This window comes from Stegostoma tigrinum, chromosome 5 (assembly GCF_030684315.1).
Source record: "Stegostoma tigrinum isolate sSteTig4 chromosome 5, sSteTig4.hap1, whole genome shotgun sequence".
NCBI lineage: Eukaryota > Metazoa > Chordata > Chondrichthyes > Orectolobiformes > Stegostomatidae > Stegostoma > Stegostoma tigrinum.
The window spans coordinates 22,143,055-22,164,762 of NC_081358.1; the positions used below are offsets into that span (position 1 = coordinate 22,143,055).

Consider the following 21,708-nt stretch of genomic DNA (forward strand, 5'->3'; position numbering starts at 1 on the left):
TCTAGCTTAATAATACCCATCCTGATACAGGGCCACCAGAACTGGACACAGTACTCCTGAAGAGTCGTCATCAGTGTCCTGTATAACCTCAACATTGGAGCACTTGCAACTTTTCGTAAACTTTATCTTATATACTGTATTGTCTTTTAGTTAAGGTTTGTGTAAAACATGAGGAAGGCAAGTATATCACATTTGTTTGTATTAAAACAGGGATTCATTCAGAAGATTTTTCTGAAGAAGTGTCTAGACCCGAAATGTCACCTTTCCTGCTCCTCTGATGCTGCTTGGCCTGCTGTGTTCATCCAGTTCTACACCTTGTTACCTCTTCATTCAAAGGCAGCTAGATATTCTAATGTTTGGCTGTTCTTGGGTTTCTGCGGAATTATGAGCACGTTCGAACCAAAAGACCTCACCTTTGCTTGTCGTTGTGAACACATTAAGAACAGTACTGTAGAAACATGACAGTTTTACTGCTGTTCCTAACACTACCCACAAAGTGGCAAGCCTGAGCAAAAGTGCATTAATTGAAAATTGTAGATCCATTGTTGGAACACTGGAGGGAGTCCTGTACTCAGATTTTCTACTATCAAAACAATTTTCAGTATAGCTTTACAGTTTCAAATGTCTAGTAAAAAGCTTGCATGTACAGGTGTTCTTCAGTTTACATCATGGTGCACTAGATTATCATTTTAGCCAAAAGAACTGATGCAAATTTTGTCTTTGTGTGTTTATTTCCCCGATTACACATCCTTGTTTGAAGACAGTGGCACAAGTTAGGGTATGGGCCCAGGGGTGCTCCTAATCTTTTAGTACTTTTTTTATGAGGAAAGGTTGAGAGAGCTAAGGCTTTTCTCTTTGGGACGACGAAGGATGAGAGGTGACTTGATAGAGGTGTACAAAATGATCAGAGGTATAGATAGAGTAGACAGCTAGAGACTTTTTCGAAGGGTGGAGATAGCTATTACGAGGGGGCATAGTTTTAAAGTGAATGGAAGTAGATTTAGGGGAGACGTCAGAGGTAGGTTCTTTACTCAGTGTGGTCAGGGCGTGGAATGCATTGCCGGAGAAGCTAGTGGAGCCGGCCTCATTAGGAGCATTTAATTGGCTATAAGATACGCACATGGATGATTGTATAAATTAGGCGTGGAGGTTAGATAGACCTTAGAATTAGTGTAAAAGTTCGGTACAACACGGTGGGCTGAAGGGCCTGCACTGTGCTGTACTGTTCTATGTTCTACCTTTCTTATTTGGTTCCCTTCATTTGTAAACAGTGAATGTCGATTTGCACAATTAAATTTTGCCATTGACTAGAGTGTACTTGCACCATTCAACGAGACAATGATCAAGAGATGGAACCCTCCTTTTAGTTTGGGGCCATTTAACTCAGTTGGCTGGACAGCTGGTTTGCAATATAGAGTAATGCCAACAGTGTGGGTTCAATTCACGCTCTGGGAAAGACTGCCATTCTTTTTTCTACAGTTTGGTGACATTCAGGTTAAACCACCACCAGCCATAGAGACATAGTCACACAGTATGGAAACAGACCCTTCGGTCCAACCAGTCCACGCCAAACATAATCCCAAACTAAACTAGTTCCACCTGTCTGTGTCCAGTTCTAGTCGCCCAGTTACAGGAAGGCTATTATTAAGCTGGAGAAGGTTCAGATGAGGTTTACCAGGATGCTACCAAGTACAAAAGGTTTAAATTATAAAAAATGATTGGATAGGCTGGGACTTTTTTCACTGGCGCATATAAGGCTAAGAGGTGACCTGACAGAAGTTTATAAAATAATGAGAGGTGTAGAAAGAGTTAATGGTATTTGCTCTTTCCCTAAGATGGGGATTTCAAGACCAGAGGGCACATTTGTAAGGTGAGAGGAGAGAGATTTAAAAACAACATGAGGGGCAATTTTATGTCACAGGGTGGTTTGTGTGTGGAATTAACTTCCTGAGGAAGCAGCGGATGTGGGCACAATTACCATGTTTAAAAGACATTTGGGTAAGAATACGAACAGGAAAGGTTTGGAGAGATACGGGCCAGGAACAGGCAGGTGGATCTAATTTAGTTTGGATTTGTTTGGCATGGACTGATTGGACTGAAGGATCTGTGTCATATCTCTCTAATGAGGGAGCAGCCCTATGGTCTGGTAAAATTATGGTGACTTTACCGTTATTTAACTCTTCTATAGGTAAAGAAAGAAAGGCTTGTATTTGCATATCACAACCAGATCTCAAATCTGAGGCTAAGATCATGGTTTACCAGGTAGCAGTGGTCCATGTAGCCCCATATCTTTTGAAGACTTGCACAAATTAAAGCAATGAAGAAATGCCACCTATGGTGCCTTTATAAAATCCTCCAAATCTGGTGATAAGACCTGTTACAGCAGCAGTGTTCTTACCTGAGCCAACTTGCCTGAATTTTGTGGTGCTAATCACATAAACGCAACTCTGTATGCCAAACAGCAAACTCCTGATACAGTCGCACTATTTTGAGCTTGCTCACAGCTTGAGACTTTTTAGGAAGACAGCAGAAACATTTTTAAAATGTTATTCAAGGCATTCCTAAAGTGGTCAAGTATACCTCTTGACACATGGGAGGCTCTGGCATGTGACTGATGATAATGGAGAAGGCTTATTAGGAATGGCCCCAGACATATCGAAAGCTTCCTTTTGGGAATATGCAAGGAGTTACTGAAGCATCAGAGGAAGCACAGAAACTATCAAACAGTGTGCCCACTTTACCCTTCTAGCATCACTTGCCCCATGTGTATGGTAATGTATTAGACTTAGAGCTATTGCAGAGCCCATTGAATTTGGAGTCAAAGGAAGCCATCCTTGATCCTGAGGGACTATCCAAGAAGAGGAGCAAGAGACTAATTTTCAATGGGAACTGTACTAACACAAATAGAAATGGTTTTCCAAACACTTTTGAAGAAAATGTTTCGCCATTCAGTAGGTTTCCTGTGTCTGTTTGGTTTTTGTTGGTGTACTGCTTCAGTTGGCTGATCAGAGTTCTGAGTTTTGGTTATTTGTTTCTTCTTCTTCTTCTTGTTTGACTAAATTACTAGGCCATAAGACCATAAGATGCAAGAGCAGAAGTAGGCCATTCAGTCCCTCAAGTCTGCTCCATCATTCAGTGAGATCGCAGTTGATCTAATAATTTTTAGCTCCACTTTTCCTGCTTTTCCCCGCAGTCTCTCTGATTAAAAATCATTCTCAGACTTGAATATACGTAAGGACACAGCCCTGGCAGCCCTCTGTGGTGAAGAATTCTACAGATTCAGTCCCCTCTGAGAGAACAAATTCCTTTCTATCTTTGCTATAAATGGGCGACTTCCAATCTTGAGATTATTCCTTCTGGTCCCAGACTCTTCCATGTGTGGAAACAACCTTTCCATGGCAACCCCGGCAAGACCCCAAGGATCAAGTATATTTCAATAAGGTTACCGTTCATTCTTCTAAACTCCAGTGAATACAGGGTCAACCTACTCTACTGGTCCTTAAAACAGTCCCTCCATACCCGTGATAACCTCATGAGCTTTTTCTGGACTGCCTTTAATGCCAGTATATCTTTGCTTAGATAAAGGCCCCAAAACTGTTTAAAGTATTCAAGCTGTGGCCTGATAAATGCCTTGTATAATTTTAGCAATTTTCCGACTTTCGTATTCTGTTCCCTTTGAAATAAAGGCCACTGTTTCATTTCCTGGTAATGTTGCTAACTTCAACATCGTAGTTTTGTAACTGTTCATTTCAGGCACAAGTTCAGTGAATCAAATAAAAATTGAAATTTTTGCCAATCATCTTAAACAAAATATTTAGCCGTTGGAGTGCTGGAAACCTCTCACACACTTTTAGAAATTGTGATGTTCTCAGTCTTCAGTTGGGGAGAGGGAAGAATATAGATGAAATGCCGAGATTGCAACTGATTCCATCAGTAGTAAACGGTGCTAAATTTAATGCTGATTGCTATCATTATGGTTTCTAATATTTACCACAGTTCCAGTGCGGCCTGAGCAGTGTGTCGTCATGTCAAAAATACTCAAGCAATATATAGCATAAAGTAAAATAATTACCTACTTTACTAACACAAAGTATAGCATCTTACAAATCTATTTGTAATTCTATTTAATGAATGTTAAAAATTAAAAGTACAGATTTGTTGTTGTACCCTGCTCAAACTCAAGCTTTTCATCATTAACCACTCCTGTAAATGTTGGTAGTCTCTTCCATAATCCATGGGATGTGTTAAAATGCTCACAATTTAGATAAGTAATAGAAAATTTAGAGATTGAGCAGAGAACTTTTATCTTGTACATCAACTAGATGAAATATGTTTTTTGTTGCTGCCTTTGTCTTTTGAAGGTGAATTTAATGTGCCATCTAAGATTTAGGCTACAAAGTGTAGATAATAGACTAGATTGTAAAAAGTAGAAACAAAATGCATCTTTGCCTAGTAGGTATGTTTGGGGCCTTGGACAGTGAGGAGGGAGGTGCTGAATGGGCAAGCATTACTCCTGCGATTGCACAGGAAGGTGACAAGTGGGAGCGAGGAAGTGTTAGGAGTGATGGAGGAATGGATTAGGTGTTAGAGGCAATGGTCCCTGCAGGATGCTGACATGGATGGGAGAGAGGTGTGTTTCATGGTGGCATCCTGCTGAGGTGGTGGACATGGCAGACAATGATGCCTTGAATACTGAGACTATTTGGTCAGTCGGAACCCTATCACTGTTTTTGGGAGGAGGGGAAAGGGTAAGAGCAGGACTGCAGGAGATGGAGTGGACAGAGTTGATGGATTGGACACATCTCAGTTGATTAAAGAGGTCAAACCGGAGGCATCTGAGTGGAAGGTGGCACCACCGGAACAGATGTGATAGAGATGGAGAAACATGGGAGAATGGAATGGAATCCTTGCAAGAAACAGGACATGATATGTAGTTGAGGTGACTGGGGGAGTCGGTAGGCTTGTAATGGATATTGGTGCAAAATGGAAACAGTGAACTCAAGGAAGGGAAGGGAAGAGTCAGGGATGGACGGGATGAATGTGAAAGCAGGTTGGATATTGGAAGCAAAACTGATGAATTTCTTCAATTCTAGTCTAGAACAGGGAGCAGTACCAAAGACGTTATTAATGTATTCAGAGAAAGAGTTGTGGCAGCTCAAGTAGGACTGGAACAAGGAATGTTGCACTTACTCAATGAAGAGACAGGTATAGCTGGGACTCAGAGATAGTAGGAACTGCCGAGGCTGGAGAATCTGAGATAACATGGCGTAACACGTCAAGCTTTCCTGCTCCTCTGATGCTGCTTGGCCTACTGTGTTCATCCAGCTTCACACTGTGTTATCATAGCTGGGACTCATGCAGGTACTCATGACCACACCCCTAATTTGGAGAAAATAAGATGAGTTAAAGGAGAAATTATTCACAGTGAGAATGAGCTCAGCCAGCTGAAGGAGAATGGTCATCCTCTCCCTTTTAGATGTTAACAAACGCAAGCTCAAAAATCTTCTACCACTATTAGCAACTCCTTTGTCTTTTGTCCTGAGCCTCAACACTATCTGTTCCTTTTGATCATCCTCCATTTCTGTCAAAAGTATAAGGATATTTTAAAAATCCAACTCCCTTCAATTCTGTAGAAGTCATATCTAATTCAGAAATTGAACTCTTGTTTTTTTATCTCTCCATAGACGCTGCTAGACTTTCTGAATTTTTCCAGTATTTCACATGTTTGTTTCAGATTTCCAATGTCCATAATATTTGGCTTTTATTTTAACATGTTTACAAGTATGTAGATCTGTAATACTGTAGACATGTACAACACGATTAGTTGCCTCTTGAGCCAAATTTGTAGTATAGCTGTGACATTGATGATATGCAATATTTCTCAGATCTGTCCTCTTTACAAAAAACAGGGTAAATTTAACCCATCATTCACTCCCTACTGGCCTTCTACTCATCAGGAAACTCATGGAAAGGGTTATCAACAATGCTATCAAGCAACACTAATAATCTGCTTTCTGGTTTGGGTTCCCCCAGAACCACTTGGCTCCAGGCCTTGACAGAAGAATAATCCAGACCTGGACGGAAAATCTGCGTTAAAGCAGAGGGTGTCAGAATGGCAGTGAACTAATTATAACACCAAAGAGCTCAGCAAAGCTGATGTCAGTAGGTGTCAATGCAAAATCTTCCAAATGCCGGAATCGTAAGTGACACAACAGAAGTTAGTATCTGTTGTTGAAAGCTGCCGATGTCGTGTCTTGGCTGCGCAGTAGATAGAGTTTCATTGAAATATTCTCCGACCAACCATATTTAGCTGCTTCAACCTGACATTCCTCCATTATGAAGTCAGAATTATTGACAATTATACAGCCTCATCTGACCATCAAGGATACTGTACGTTGGGTGCAATTACGTTTTACCATAGACAGCTGCATTACTTGTTAAAATAATATTGTTAAAATAATATTTTATTTTAACTAGAACCAGATAATATGTAATTTCGTTTTGACACCTTTTCAAGCCATGTGTCTGATTTCCATGCCCAAAGTGGTTTTTTAAATTCTTGAAACATTTGCAATATCACTTACATTATTTGCCCCTAGCTGTGAAGCCGCCTTGAAAAGGCTGGGCATTTTGTTTATGAATCAAATTTGTTACCCCCTCTTGTATATTTAACAGTGAGGTAGTCAATCAATAATCTAATATACAAAAGGACAGTTCGGCTGAAGAGAGTTTAAAAACCTCAGTTTTTCTACAATATCCCTTTATATGCTCTCTTACTGGAGGTTTTACTGCATTATATATCCCATTCCCCGAAAACCAGAACATTTCTCAGTCTCTGATGTTTTTCATTGGCGACATAATCATGATTGGGAGGGGATCAGTGTGGGGAACCATTGCCACAAACATGCATGCTATTAGTCTGTGGTATGTCACTTCAGAACAAGTTTCTTCACTGCCCTCTTGATGCATGCTCTAAAATAAAATTAGAGAAGCACAATGTCTGACAGAATATTTTACTGTTTTATGTGGAAGAAATGTTCCTCATTTGTTTTTAAATTGCTATACAGTAATTCATCCAAACCTATTTAATTAGCATGTGTAGACATTGCAATGTTGGACGAAGTATTAAGAAAACAAAACTGCTCTAATTCTTGTGCTTGCTATTTTAGGATCAACGAACATACCTTGATTCCAGGCTTTACATTTTGATGTGTTTTTTTTTAGTATCAGCCCATGAGCCCTACTCCTATTCTGCTTGTCCTGATAGAGGAATTCCTTTCTTTACCTAAACAAGACTTGTGTGTTTCGGTGCAAGCAGCTTGCCTCCTGTACTAACTGTAGAGACAGTGGGCTAAATTCTTGTTGCCTTCAATGCATGGATATCTGTCATTGTAGATGATATGCTTTTCTTGAACTTTCCTGATTCTCATTCCATTAAAATTGGTGGAATACCAACTATGTGTGTTTTATAAAGGCTGGATGATGCACTAAACCAGATTACTGCCTGGTTGATGAAATTTTAAAAAAAACTATTGTATTCTACTCTATTGCTCAATGCTTCATTTATTATTCCACATGAAAACTAATATAGTTTGTTCTGTACAATGTTCAAATTTTTAAATCTATAAATCACAGCGGGTCAGGTGTGAGGCGGGTCAATACTTGGAGAGAAAGCAAGCTAACGTTTTGAGTCTAGATGACTACTGGAGCCATGCATGTGACATAATTTGTGTTAATTTTATTTAGTTATCTGTAACATGTTGTAAAAATGTAGTGTAGACTGACTGCTATAATATGTTATCTGTAAATGCGGTGTTTGCCATGGCTCGGTAATAGCACTGTTACTGTCTTGAAAAGTTGTGGATTGTTCTATTCCAATGCTTTTAGCCACCAAACTAGGCTGATGTCTCAGTGTGGTATTGAGGTCTGCTGTACTTTGAGGGCTTGTCTTTCATGCAAATGTGAAAAATCTCATGGTTTTATGAATCATATATTTTACAATAATTTATAATGATGCAAAACAGAGTGGAAGAGTTCTTTCTAATATCTCAGTAAGTAGAAATGTTCTGTGGGTAGGAATTCAAATTTTATTTAATATTACCTGTTTTGTATTTGAGAAATTTGCACAATAATTTGTACCTCAAAATATAATCATTGAGAACACCAGATGCCTAAATAGTTATGAAAAGAATTTTATCCCCTCCATTTTTGCTGAACATTGAAACCTTACACCTTCTCAGCTCGAACGAATGATTCAAGCAGCCAGCATGGGAATGAAAAAATACAAGAAACAGTGATGTCAGACTTGACAAAATATTTCATAAATGTAACCTGTTTGTAAACCAGAAAATATTATGATATTAAATGTGAAAAAGTCTCTAATTGGCATTGCCAGAGGGCAGTTATTTTGTGCAGCAAAATACAGCAGTTTGACTATGGATTAAAACATATTGTGAAACAAACGCAATGCTGGAGAAACTCAGCAAGTCTGACAAAATCGACGGATAGAGAAAGAGAGTTAATATTTCAACTGCAGTATGATTTCTTCAGAACTGGCAACCCACTTTAACAAAAACCTTTTTGTCTTCCAGTTCTCGACTTTAGTGGCTGGCAAGCAAATAATACTGTGATGGATTGTGTTTCAGACTACAAGTCTATTCAATGTAAAAAAAAATCAAAAATAAAGCAATTGTGAATAGGTAAATTACAGTTTGTTGCTTAGTTTGCAGAAGTTTTTGAAACATAAAATATCTGAAACATCCAGAGTTCTGTCAGTATAACATCTTTGCTTACAATTTGATATGCATGGAGTTTCCCAGTAGCTCCAGTTGCATTAAATGTAAGAAGATGGTATAAAAACAATCCTCTCAATTATACAACACTATTAATTCAGATATGTGTCAGTGGCACAGAGATGTGGAAAGACTAGCACCTAATGCTGCTGAATTTTTAACTCCACTTGTCTGATTCAGACTATCCTTTTGACGTTATTGTATTAGAAGATGTATGTTTCCCAATATGGAATAAAAGACACCTCTAGAACATACTAAAGTTGTTTAAACTTGTCATCATGGTACACTATAAATTGAACATGCAATCTTTAAAATGTGGACATTGTGATTTAAACAAGACAGTTTGAAAAATGTTAGCAATCTATCTGGTGCCTATAGACTACCTCTGACATCTGTCCTATGTCTTTCTCCCCTCAATTTAAAGCTATTGCGCCCCCACCCCCCACCCCGTGCTCACTGTCACCATCCTAGGAAAAAGGATCTCCCTATCCATTTCTTCAGGGAATATAGTATTTAACTGACATGCTGGAATTTTTTTTGAAGAAGTACCAAAGAGGATTGATGTGGTGTACGTGGACTTCCAAAAGGCATTTGATGCAGAATAATCTTGTAAGAAAACTGAGAGCTCTTGGAATAAGAGGGACAGGAACCACAGCGATACAAAATCTGCCTGAGTGATAGGAAACAGAGCAGTTGTTAATGCATATGTTTTGGATTGGATGAGGGTTTGTAGTGGAGTTTCCTAAAGGTTGAGATTGGACCCATGCTTTTCCTGATCCATATTAATGACCTAAACCTTTGGTATACAAGACACAATTTCAAGTTTGCGGATGGTACAAAACTTGGAAGCACGTAAACTGTGAGGAAGATCTAAGTAGACCTTCAAAAGAATGTAGACTCGTTAGTGAAGTGGACAGATAGATGGCAGACTGTGTTCAGTGTGGAGAGGTATGCAGTGATATATTTTGACAGAAAGAACAGGGAAAGACAGCATAAAATAAAGGGCACTACACAAAATGTTTTGCAGGAGGTGGACAGACCTGTACGTTTATGTGCATAAGTCATTAAAAGTGGCAGTACAGGTGGAGAGAGCAGTTAATAAAAGCATATGATTTTCTAGCCTTCATTAATGGGAACATAGGGTATGGGAGAAGGAAGTTATGCTGAATTTGTACAAGACATTATTTAGACCTCAGCTACAGGACTGTGTACATTTTTGGGTGCCTTGTTTCAGGAAGGACATGAATATGTTGGATAGAAATTGAAGAGATTTCAAGGTAGCTGTTGTGACACGTATGAAGAATTGGAGAAGTTGAGAACATCTTCCTTGGAGAAGAAGAGGCTAACAGAAGATTTCAAAATGACAATGGCCTAAACATTTAAGTAGGGAGAAACTGTTCCCATTTGCAAAAATATTGCGAACTAAATGGCACAGATGTAAGGTAACTTGCAGAAGAAGCAATTGTGAAGCAAGAGGAAAACTTTTTCACAAGGTACATTGGAATACGTTGCATTGAAAGTATTGTGGAGACGTTTTCAACTGAGGCATTCAAGAGGACATTACTTGAATTGAAACAATCATCTAATGTGCAGTGTTAATGAGAAAAGGCAGAAGAATAGTACTAAGGCATATTGCTCATTCGGTGAGCTGGTGCGATCAAGATGGACCAAATGGCTGTATCCTCTTCCTCCTCCATAACAATTACACATGACTTTGGCTCATGGCAAAGTTTTGTTTTAAAGCAAACAACACATAAGGATGAAACATTTTATTGGAATAATTGTGATGTGAAGATTTGCAGAAGACTTCATTTCCCTAGCTAATGCATACGTCATCTTGATTCCAAAGGAAACCATGAGAGAATTTTCAAAAAGACTCCCCATGGTTTGCCAGTCTGTTATCAAAACTTGATTTTCTGCAATTGCAGACTAATAGCACATGTTTCTCATTCTGTATTCCAACAAGTTGTCTGGCTAGTATGAATTGGGAAGTTAGGCTGGAAAGAGCCTTGGGAGTCTGTTAACAAGCTGTAGAATGATTGCAGCATTGAAGGGAGCCATTCTGCCATGTTATTTCTGTGTCTTTTTTCTGTAGATGGAGTTGAATATTCACTCAAAAGATTTGAAAATCATGGGCCTTGATACTTAATTAGTGAGAGTAGAAGTACTCCCCAGAATCTTACCATTAAATGTACAGGTCCTGCCCTGATTTGCCTTTCCAAAATGCAGCAATGTTGCAAATCAAGGGCATAAATCAAGGCAGCAAAACAAACTAACAAAATGGGAAATGAGGGGCAGAAACTAGCAGGAATGTGAATTGAAACTATATTAATAATAATTAATACTTCCATTATAATTGTTTTATGTAATGTCTTGATGTTTTTCTTTTAGGTGACTGCCCAGAAAAATGACTCATTTGCAACATTATTGAGGCGCTCTCCTCTAATCCAGATGGGCCCTACCAAAGACAAAGTAGTCATTGGTAAAATTTTCCATATTGTGGATGATGACCTTTATATTGACTTCGGTGGCAAGTTTCATTGCGTGTGCAGAAGACCAGCAGTAGATGGAGAGTAAGTGGCTTTGAGCAAAGCACAGAAAGTATAATGATTGATTTTACATTCATACATACATGTTTAAGATACAGTTCTAATTGAAGTTAAGTTGGTCCAATCAGGTTCAATTACCAATCAATCTGCACTCTTTTGTGATGCAAGCATATGTTTTACTCTGATTCATATTTGGCATTCTTATTGTCTTGAGTGCAGGAAGGCAAATTTAACAATACCTCTCATTTTCAGCAATGCTTAAGATACCTTTGCTTGTTTCTTTCTTTCATCTCTGTAATGAATAGTTTCTCATTTGACAGTTTCACCCTCCATCTCATTTTGTCATGCTTTCCATCCTCTTGGTTCACTGGCCTCTTATCCTCTTAATTTCTTCTTTCATGTAAAATCCCAGACTCTCATCCACTGTTAGTTATCCTTTTTCCATTGCCATCTCAAGTGGTCTTATTACTCCCATCGTACTACTTGGAAAAAACCATTTCTGATAATTTTCTTATTTCATACCTACTCACATTGTCTTTACATGCAGCAGTTCTACCTACTTCTATTTACCCACAAAAGAACAAATTATAACTGTATTTTCAGGATGCAAACTGCCTAGTCTTGGCCTCTGATCACCCTAATGTTTATGTAGCTATTCATTTGCTTCCAAATATTAAACTCCACCTTTGAGTCCTGGTCCCCAGTAGAATATTTTCCTAGGCTCCTCTGCACTCCACTAAATACAAGCACACCTGAATGCTGATTTCATTCACCCTCATTTATTGATGCCAAAACATTTAAAATAATGTCAGGTCCTATCTTCTGTCCATACAGCTCATAATTTCAAAAGAGAGCATGGTGGAATATACAGAGCCCCAACTTCCTTTAAATAAAAGAAAATACTGCAGTTGCTGGAAATCTGAAATAAAAACAGGAAGCACTGGAGAAACCCAGAAGGACCTATATCCCTCAATACTCGGGACCCAATCCTTATCATCTTGCATTCTGTAGTGACTGTCAGATCATATTTATTTATTCCAATGTGTGCATCAATTTCTTTACTCTGTTGCAAATGCTATGTGCATTCTGATTCAGAGCCTTTGGTTTTTTATCGTTTTATTATCTTTGTCACATGTAGTTTTGACTGTTACTGTATTCTTAGGTTTATTCTTAGCACATTCCTGCTAGTCTCTGTCCCTCATTTCCCATTATGTTAGTTTGTTTTGCTGCCTTGATTTGTGCCCTTGATTTGCAACATTGCTGCATTTTGGAAAGGCAAATCAGGGCGGGACCTGTACACTTAATGGTAAGATTCAGGGGGGTATTTAGAACATAGAACAGTACAGCGCAGAACAGGCCCTTCAGCCCACGATGTTGTGCCGACAAAGAGATGTTGGATTGTAGGTTCATAGTTCCTTGAAAGTGGAGGTACAGGTGGATAGGATAGTAAAGAAGCCATTTCGTATGTTTGCCTTTGGTCAGTGCACTGAGTATAGGAATCAGGAGGGTATGTTGTGGCTGTTTAGGACATTGTCGAGGCCATTACTGTAAAATTGCATACAACTCTGATCTCCCTGCTTATAGGAAAGGTGTTGTGAAACTTAAAAGGGTTCAGAAAAGATTTGCAAGAATGTTGCCAGGGTTGGAGAGTTTGGGGCATATGAAAGGGCTGAATAGACTGAGGCTATTTTCCCTATAACATGAGAAGCTGAGGGCTGACCTTATAGCGGTTTATAAAGTCATGAGGTGCATGGATAAGGTGAATAGATAAGGACATTTCCCTGGGATTATGGAGCCCAAAACTAGAGGGCAACGACTTAAGGTGAGAGGGGAAAGATTTAAAGGGACCTAAGGGGCAGCGTTTCCCTTAGCGTCGTGTATGTATTGACTGAGCTGCCATAAGAAGTGGTGGAGACTGGTATGGTTATAGCATTTAAAAGGCATCTGGTTGGTTATATGAATAGGAGGGGTTTGAAGGGTTACAGGCCAAATGCTGGCAAATGGTGCTAGACTTATTTGGGATATCTGGTTGGCAGGGACAAGTTGGACTGAAGGGCCTGTTTCCGTTCAGTATATCCCTATGACTCTATCAAACAAGCTTAATCTCTCATCACCATTCTTTAGATTAAATTCTCCCTACTTATCAAGTTATGTGATTTGCTGGAACACTGGTGCCAGTGTAGTCCAGGTGCAAACTGGCCCAACAGTACAGTACTCACTTTTCCCAGTACTAGCGCCAATAGCTTACAAAACCAAATTCCTCCAGACCAAGCTTTGAATCAGATATGCATTTCACTATTCTTATGTGCCTTCTGCCAATTGGCATGTTGCTCAGATAATAATCTGATGATAATTACCCATGATGTTCTGGCCCTTGGCTTGGTACTGAGTTCCTCATACTAAAAATAACCTCCTTCCTGGTCCTACCTACGTCATTACTATCTATGTAGATCATAATAACTGGGTGCACCATCTGCCATTCCAAAATCCTGACTCCAAGTTCCTGTCCAGCCCAGAGCGTGTGACTTGAACACTTACAATGGGTTGACGTCATAATCGTCAGTCCTCACGGTCTCATCTGCACCGAAGATTGTTCAAGTCCCTCATTATACAATCCCTGACTAGTTTGTTAATCGTTTACTTTTTACTTCCATCCCTCCCCCCCCCCCCCCCCCCACACAACCAACGCTACCACTTGAAAAGTATCTTGAAACAATATGCCCTGCTTAGTCTGCTCCTCATCTCTACATAATTTGTTTGCATCCACACAGGCGAACACCTCAAATGTTTAGGTAATTGCAGGGGCTGGAGCTCCTGCAATACATTATTGTCTGTCGTTACTGCCTTCCTGTGGCCACACACTGTTGTCCATTGTTACAGTTGGAATTGGTCTTAAGTAGTCTAAGGGACGTGAATGCTTGCTGGAACAAAGTGTCTCTCAATTTCTCTCCCTCCCTGACGTGTTTACAACTCAGCCTCCAATTCAATAAAGTTCCTGAAATTTTAGGCATTTGCTTTAGTTATGTTTGTCCTGGACCACTCCCAGGTCCAGAATCTCCCACATACCACAGCTGCAACACAAAATCTGTCCCAGTACTGTCTGTATGGTAATTGTTAAATGTAATTAATTTACTCACTTGCATGATAGTAATTGCTTTTCTTACAGCTTTACCGTGTTTATTAAAGGCTAATATCACTTATAATTGAGAATTATGCACTCCTCAATGAAACAGGAAACCCTCTTTGGTGTTGATATTAAAGTTTTAGACCTTCCCTAATTCTAATGTCCTGAGGCAGGCTATTTACTCAGATACTTATTCTAAACTCATGCCAGCTGTTCAGCTTAATGGACTCCTTTGATGTTACTTTTTTCTTATTTTGGCTCCCAGCAGCTAAAGTGGTGCTGTCCAAATAAGTTAGGGAAAGTAAAAGCACATCTCTCTCCCCACTTCAAATTTTCATACTAAACTCTCAAACTGTCCAGCCTACACGAGCTGCTCTTAGTTCATCTGGTGCATCTGTCTCATTGTCATGTTCCAATTGGATATCATGCTGTTCATTTATCAGTAGCCTTGTATTTACCTGGTAAGTGAAAAGTGCAGGTTTAAAAAAAAACTTGGGCCAATTTGAGAAACAACATATTCTATGAAATTCTTTTCTGAATTCTCCTTCCACTCCCGAAGGCCATCGAAACTCTTTCAGGAGATCATATTGACCACCATAAATAGAATATCCTTTGTTATGTAGTTATTTTCATTTTAAAAAATGCTTAAGGTAAAATGTACTTTACTGCCATGCAGGCATTTTAGTTTTATTTGTTCACAAGGCGAGGGCGTCACTGGCTAGGCCAGTATTTATTGCCGATTCCAGAGGTCAGTTAAGAGTCAACCACATTGTTGTGGGTCTGGAGTCACATGTAGTCCAGACCAAGTAAGGATGGCAGTTTCATTCCTTAAAGGACATCAGCGAACCCGTTTTTGGCATCTGATGTTATTGACCAGTACCAAGCACCATAAAAGTCACTGGTCAAAGAAATCAGCACAAATAAATTCTGTCTCCTGTAAATGAGCTACTGCCAAATTAGTTAAGTTTAAACTCTTAGAGTAAAGAGTAGCAGAGAAGGGAAGAAGATTTGCCTAAGTCCTTACTGGACTTCTGTTATGTTAGTCTAAATAGATTAGAGAAAGCAATATCCCTTTTCCTAGGCTGTTAATTCCCAGACCCAAGTAATGTCTGGGTACCTGGGTTCAAATCCATCTGTGGCACATAATGTTAGCCATGAAACCATTACCAACTTACAGGGAAACCACGTTTGGTTCATTAACATCCTTAAAAAAGGAAACTGGTCTGATCTACATGTGACTCCAGACACTCAGCAATGTAGTTGTTGACACTTAAATGTCCACTGAGCAATAAACACAGGCCTAGCACATCCAGTGAATTAATGAATGAAAAAAAATGTGCTTTCCCACATTTTCTGGAGGAATTAAAGAGGTTCATCAAATAAGTTTAATCAAGTTATGAAACAATATAATCAAAACAGTTTGTTTTCTATCTTTGACTTTGCAGTCCCTAAGAGAAAAACATGAATAAAAAACACTTCTCAGTACTTAGGCAGTTTGTTGGATTGCATAAACTTGACAATTCCAATTTACCCTGGCCTTTTATAATCTGTTCTATGAAGTTATCCAAAATCTGCAACACTGTCCTATTGCATGCCCAATCCAACTAACCCATCCCCCTACTTTGCTGAATTGCTTTTGTTTGTAGTCTCCCAACACCTCTCAATTAAAATTCTTAAATTTATGATTAAGTTACTTTATTACCTCATTCCTCTCTCTGATCTGTGCCACTATGATGAGCGCTGTAATGTTCCTGTGAGATGTTTCTCCAATTAAAGCATGAAAAACTCAAGTTTCTTAAAGATTTTGTAACCAAACATCTTTCTTTCTCTAATATGTCTACTGTTGAGTTGATTCCAGTTCCTACCTCTTATGGGATAATTAGGAGCAGCACTGGTATGTGCAGAACATTCCAACTAGTGTAAAGGTGTTTTATGAGATTTCACCTTTTTAACATCGGTTTTTAAATTTTGCAATTTATTACAGTACAATTTTTGTTTTGAAAAGTTAACAACATTAATTGGTAGCCAACTATTAAGCAAACAGGAAAGGGTTACTATCTACAGTTGAGCTGAAGGATTCAAATTGGCAGTTAACTCAAGCAAGTAAAAGTGGCTTTATACTTTAAAAGATGACTTTAGACTTCTTTGCTGGCCTATCACACGCACTGAACGTTGTGCTGGCTGGAGGTAGGAGTAAAAGGCTTTTCTAATGATTGCACTTCCTAGACTATTTAGTCCGCATTCAGAAGAGAACAGTGGCTGCAGACAAAAGCTGTATACACTGTACAAACAGAGCACCAAAGCAGCAGTACACTGACTCATTCTTCGCTGTGTGTGAGAACTGAGGGGGACTCTATTCAGTGCCTTTGTGCTAGTGTCTGTCAACAGCGCTGTTTGAGGCAATGGCTATTGTGTTTGCCAATGTTTCTTATTGACCTATGTCTCAGCTTGTAATGTTCCCAGGGCTGGACCTGTGAGTGAAAGAATATTTGGAAAGGGTCATAGTGGACCAAATGCATTTCAGAGTACTCTCAACTGAACTATTAAATCTGAACTACGGTTTGCAGTAATGCAAGCAGGTAATTACGTAGTCACAGCTGCATTATACAATAATGTCTTTTGACATCTGATAATCACTTTTTAAAAAGATTAACCTTGTGGTTTGGTATGTCTGTTTTCTTTGTTAGTACTAATGATATTGCCAGGAAATAGACATAACAATGAGTTTTGTTGGCAAGTCAGAAACATGGAAACCTTTTTGGAAATCGTGATATTTATAATTGAAATGTTAGTATTTTTTGTATTACCTTTGGTGGTACAAATTCAGTAGTTAATCTGACTTTCTTGCTAACTGTACTTGACCTTGGCTGAGTGCTAAAGTCTGTACATAATGGTTTTAGATTCAACTGCGGGAATTTTTGTGGCTTTGTGTCTTGACTGAATACTTTCATTGCCTGTGACTTTTCCTACCTTTCTGGGAAAGAGAGAAGCAGGCCGAATACTAAACAAAGTATGGTCTTTCTCCCATCAGGCTTTCCAGTTGTGCTGAAGGTATCTGCAAAGGTGTGACTTTGTAGTGACTCACAATACTTAGCACACACAATTTTCCTAGAGTTTGCAATTGGTCAGTACTAGGTAGAGGAAAACTACTCATTCCATACAAATGGTTGAGGATTTTCACCTCTGAAGATTGTGTAAACTTGTCGTTGCATGTCCACTTGTTAATCTGCCAAATAATCAGTTAAATGGGCATCAAATATAATTCTCTGCACGGAAAATATGTTAATCTGTTTCGAGAAAACTGCCTAGCTAGTTTGATTTAATTTAACATTTACATTTGTTTTAGAATGAGCCAAAACACTAGATGCTTTAGCGAAATTGGAAAAGCGTACAATTTTACATGTTTTAATTTTAACTAATTTATATTTAGAATTTTTCATTGTAGAACATTGCCTTTTTTCAATTTTCCCACACTGTTGGATGCTATTGGAGACAATAATTAAAAAGTTCTGTCGCCATTGTATCTTGCATGTCAAGTAAATTAACTGTTTATTTTCATACTTGCATTTTTAGTGGATCAGTTGGGAGAAGTTATTTTTAATTTGTTAATGGGAATATTAGCTAGATTAGCATTATTGCCAATGACTAAATGCCATTGAGAAGATGGTGGCAAACTGGCTTGTTGAACCATTGCAGTTCTTGGAATGTAGTTGTGCCCACAGTACAATTAGGAAGAGTGTTTCTGGATTTTGACCTAGCAACGTTGAATGGATGGTGATATCGTCTTAAGATTGTGTGTAGCCTGGAGGGAACCTTGCAGACAATGGTGTCCCTCTGTATCCGCTGCCATTGTCTTTCTGTGTAGAAGGTACGGGTTTGGAGATGTGGCTATTAAGGCAAAAGTGGTTTTTGTTAATTAACTTGATTATGAATTTTTAACATTTTAGCACAATGGTCCCTCCATCTGCTTGTTCAGCATCTAATAGTGTATGAGCAGAAATTTCCCCCAACTGAGCATGCTGGTTAGGGCAGCATTCATTGCCCAGAGGGCAGTTAAGAAATTGAGATTCAACCACATTGCCGTGGGTCTGGAGTCACATGTCCTTCCCAAGGACATTAATGAACCAGATGGGTTTTTCTGACAATGAACAATTAATTCCAGAATTTTATTGAATTCAATTTCCAATATCTGCAGTGGTGGGATTTGAACCCGGGTCCCCAGATTGTGACCTGGGTCTTTGGATTAACAGTCCTGTGATAATACCACTAGGCTGTTGCCTCCCTCTCAATCTGAAAAGTCCGATAGTAAAAAAAGTTTTTGAAAGGTGCAATGAGAAGCCAAGGGTAAAGAAAAGGGCAGAACTGAGGGGATGACTGAATCATGCCAACATGAACTGGCTAGGACAAAACATGTCAGCACGAGGGTAGAAATGATTCTTTGAACTGGGATAAAGTTGATTAGATCTAAGCTCTGCAGTCTTATCATATCCAATCATGAATGAATGAATTAAACAACTCACTGGAAGAGGAGAAGGCTTCACAAATATCCCCATCCTCCATGATTAGAGAGCTCATTATCAGTATAAAATACAAAGTTAAAGCATTTGCAGCAATCTTCAGCAAGAAGTGCTGAAGGAATGATCCATCTCAGCCTCCTCCAGAAGCCTCACAGATGCCAACTTCAGAAAATTTGATTCGCCCTACGTGATATCAAGAACGAGTTGGCAGCACTGGACACTACAAAGGCTGTAGACCCTGTCAAAATTTAGCAAATAATGTTGAATTTATATGCTCCACAACTTGCTGTGCCCCTAACCAAGCTGTTCAACTACAGCTACAACTGTAATATCTACAACAATGCATGAATTTGCCTGGGTGTGTGCTCAACTCGTTAAGCAGGCCAGATCCAACCTAGCCAATTACTGCCCTGTCAGTCTCCTCTTGATCATCAGCACTGTGATGAAAGGGGTCATTAACTGTGCTGTCAAGAAGTACTTGCTTCGCAATAACCCACTCACTGACGCACAGTTTACTTCGCACCAGGTCCACTCAGTTGTTGACCTCACTATATATAGCCTTGATTCGAGCATGGACAAAAGAGCATAATTTCAGATGAGGTGAGAGGATCAGCTCACACCATCAAGTCTACGTTTTTGACCGAATGTAGCATCAAGGAACAAGGGAAGATTGTTGTGGTTGTTGAAGGTCTCAGCTCCAAGACATTGTGACAAGTGTTCCTCATGGCAACGTCCTATACCCAAACATCTTCGGCTGCTTCTTCAATGACCTTCCCCAATCATATAGTCAGAAGTGGGTACATCTGCTGATGTAAGGTCCACATCTTTGTATTTTGGATTTTTTTTATTCATTAACAGGATGAGGGTGTCGCTGGCTAAGCAGCATTTATTGCTCATCCCTAATTGTCCAGAGGGGTGTTCAGCATCAACTGCATTGTTGTAGGTCTTGAGACATATGTCGGCCAGACCAGGTAAGGATGGTAGTTTCCTTCCCTGCAGGATATTAGTGAACCAGATGGGTTTTTCTGACAATCGACAATAGATTCATGCTCATCATTAGATTATTAATTCCAGATATTTTATTGAATTCAGATTCAACCATCTGCCATGGTGCGATTCAAACACTGGTCCCCAGAATGTTACTGGGTCTCCGGATTAATAGTCCAGCAATAATACCACTAGGCCATTACCTCCCCATCAATATTGACCCATCGAGTCTGCATCAACCCTCTGAAGAGCATCCCACCAAGACTATTCCCTCCCACCGCCCCAATCTGTCCTCATTACTTCTCATTTACCATGACTAATCCACCTAGCCTGCACTACCTTGGACACTTCGGGCAATTTAGCATGGTCAATCCACCTAGCCTGCACATCTGTGGTCAGAAACTTGAGCACCTGGCGGAAACTCTCTCAGCCGTAGGGAGAACGTGCAAACTCCACACAGACAGTTAGCCAATGCGAGAATTCCTGGTCATGTAAAGTAGCAATGCTGACCACTGTTCTGCTGTTAGTTCTTTCATTTTAACATAACATTTTTACTGCTTATGATGTGGCCCTCTAAACACTGGGGAAGCCTTATGCAGGTTGGATGACTGTTTGGTGGAAAATCTCCATTCAGTTCACAAGTGTGACCTAAGGTTTCTGCTTTTTGTAATTTAGTTCTCCAGTCCATTCCCATTTTGACTTTTCTTGCTCAACTACCATCTTTCAGGAGTGTCAACATAAGGCTAAGAATCAATACCTTGCTTTAATCAGGAACTAGACAACCTTTCAGACTAAACATGAAATTAATCAAATTCTTATCATAACCTCTGCATCTATTTGTGCAGCTTCTATTATTAATAATTCTGTCCCGTTTATGCCTTCAGACATGTTATTTGTTTCTTTGTGCTATAGCCATCTCCTTTTGCCTCGCATCAGTCATTTTGCTTTATCTTCTCTCCAGGCTTCCACCTCATCATAGACCTGCAGTTTAGTTCTCCCTCTCCTGTTTTGCTGCCTCCTTTGGCATAAGGAAATATTTGATCAGAGGGACACCAAGGATCCCTACTAGCAAAACTGAAGTCAATGGGATCAGTAGGAAACAGTTCGGAGTGATATCAGAAAAAAGCAAGGTAATCAAGTTAGTTGGATGTCAGTCATCTCAGCCCCTGGATATCTCTGCAGTAGTTCCGCAAGGGGTGTCCCAGGCTCAAGCATCTTCAGCTGCTTCATCAATGACCATTCTTTCATTATTGTGTCAGAAGTGGGATATTCAATAGTAATTAAACAGCGTTCAGCACCATTTGTTACTCCTGAGATACTGAAATTGACTCTGTCCATATGCAGCAAAACTTAGACAACATTCAGGCTTAGCTGACAAATGGCAAGTAACATTCACATCACCTAAGCAACAGGAAATGACCGTCTGCAATAAGAGAAAATCTGACTATCATCCCTAAACGTTCAATAGCATTACCGTTTTTGAATTCCCCAATATCAACATCCAGTGTGTTGCCATTGATCAGAAATGAAACTGGGCTGGCTAGCTGAATACTGTGGCTACAACAGGTCAGAGGCTAATAATTCTGCAACCAGTATATTATTCTGCCCACCTACTGTCTCCCCAAACCTGTCCACCGTCTAGAAAGCACAAATCCCTGGCTTGGTTGAGTGCACCTCCACAAATGTTCCATAACATTTACACAAGAACAGGGATGTTACACAAGGAGAGGGATGTGTAG

General features: G+C 39.5%; 1 protein-coding gene across 2 annotated transcripts in view; it reads left to right on the plus strand.

Moving 5' to 3' along the window:
* Positions 1–21,708, plus strand: part of tpd52 (tumor protein D52) — a 142,772-nt gene that overhangs the window by 69,914 nt on the left and 51,150 nt on the right. For both annotated transcript variants that reach the window (XM_048529099.2, XM_048529097.2), the window contains one exon: positions 11,184–11,365. In XM_048529099.2, coding sequence (XP_048385056.1) covers positions 11,184–11,365 — 182 coding nt within the window. The remainder of the gene's footprint in view (positions 1–11,183; positions 11,366–21,708) is intronic.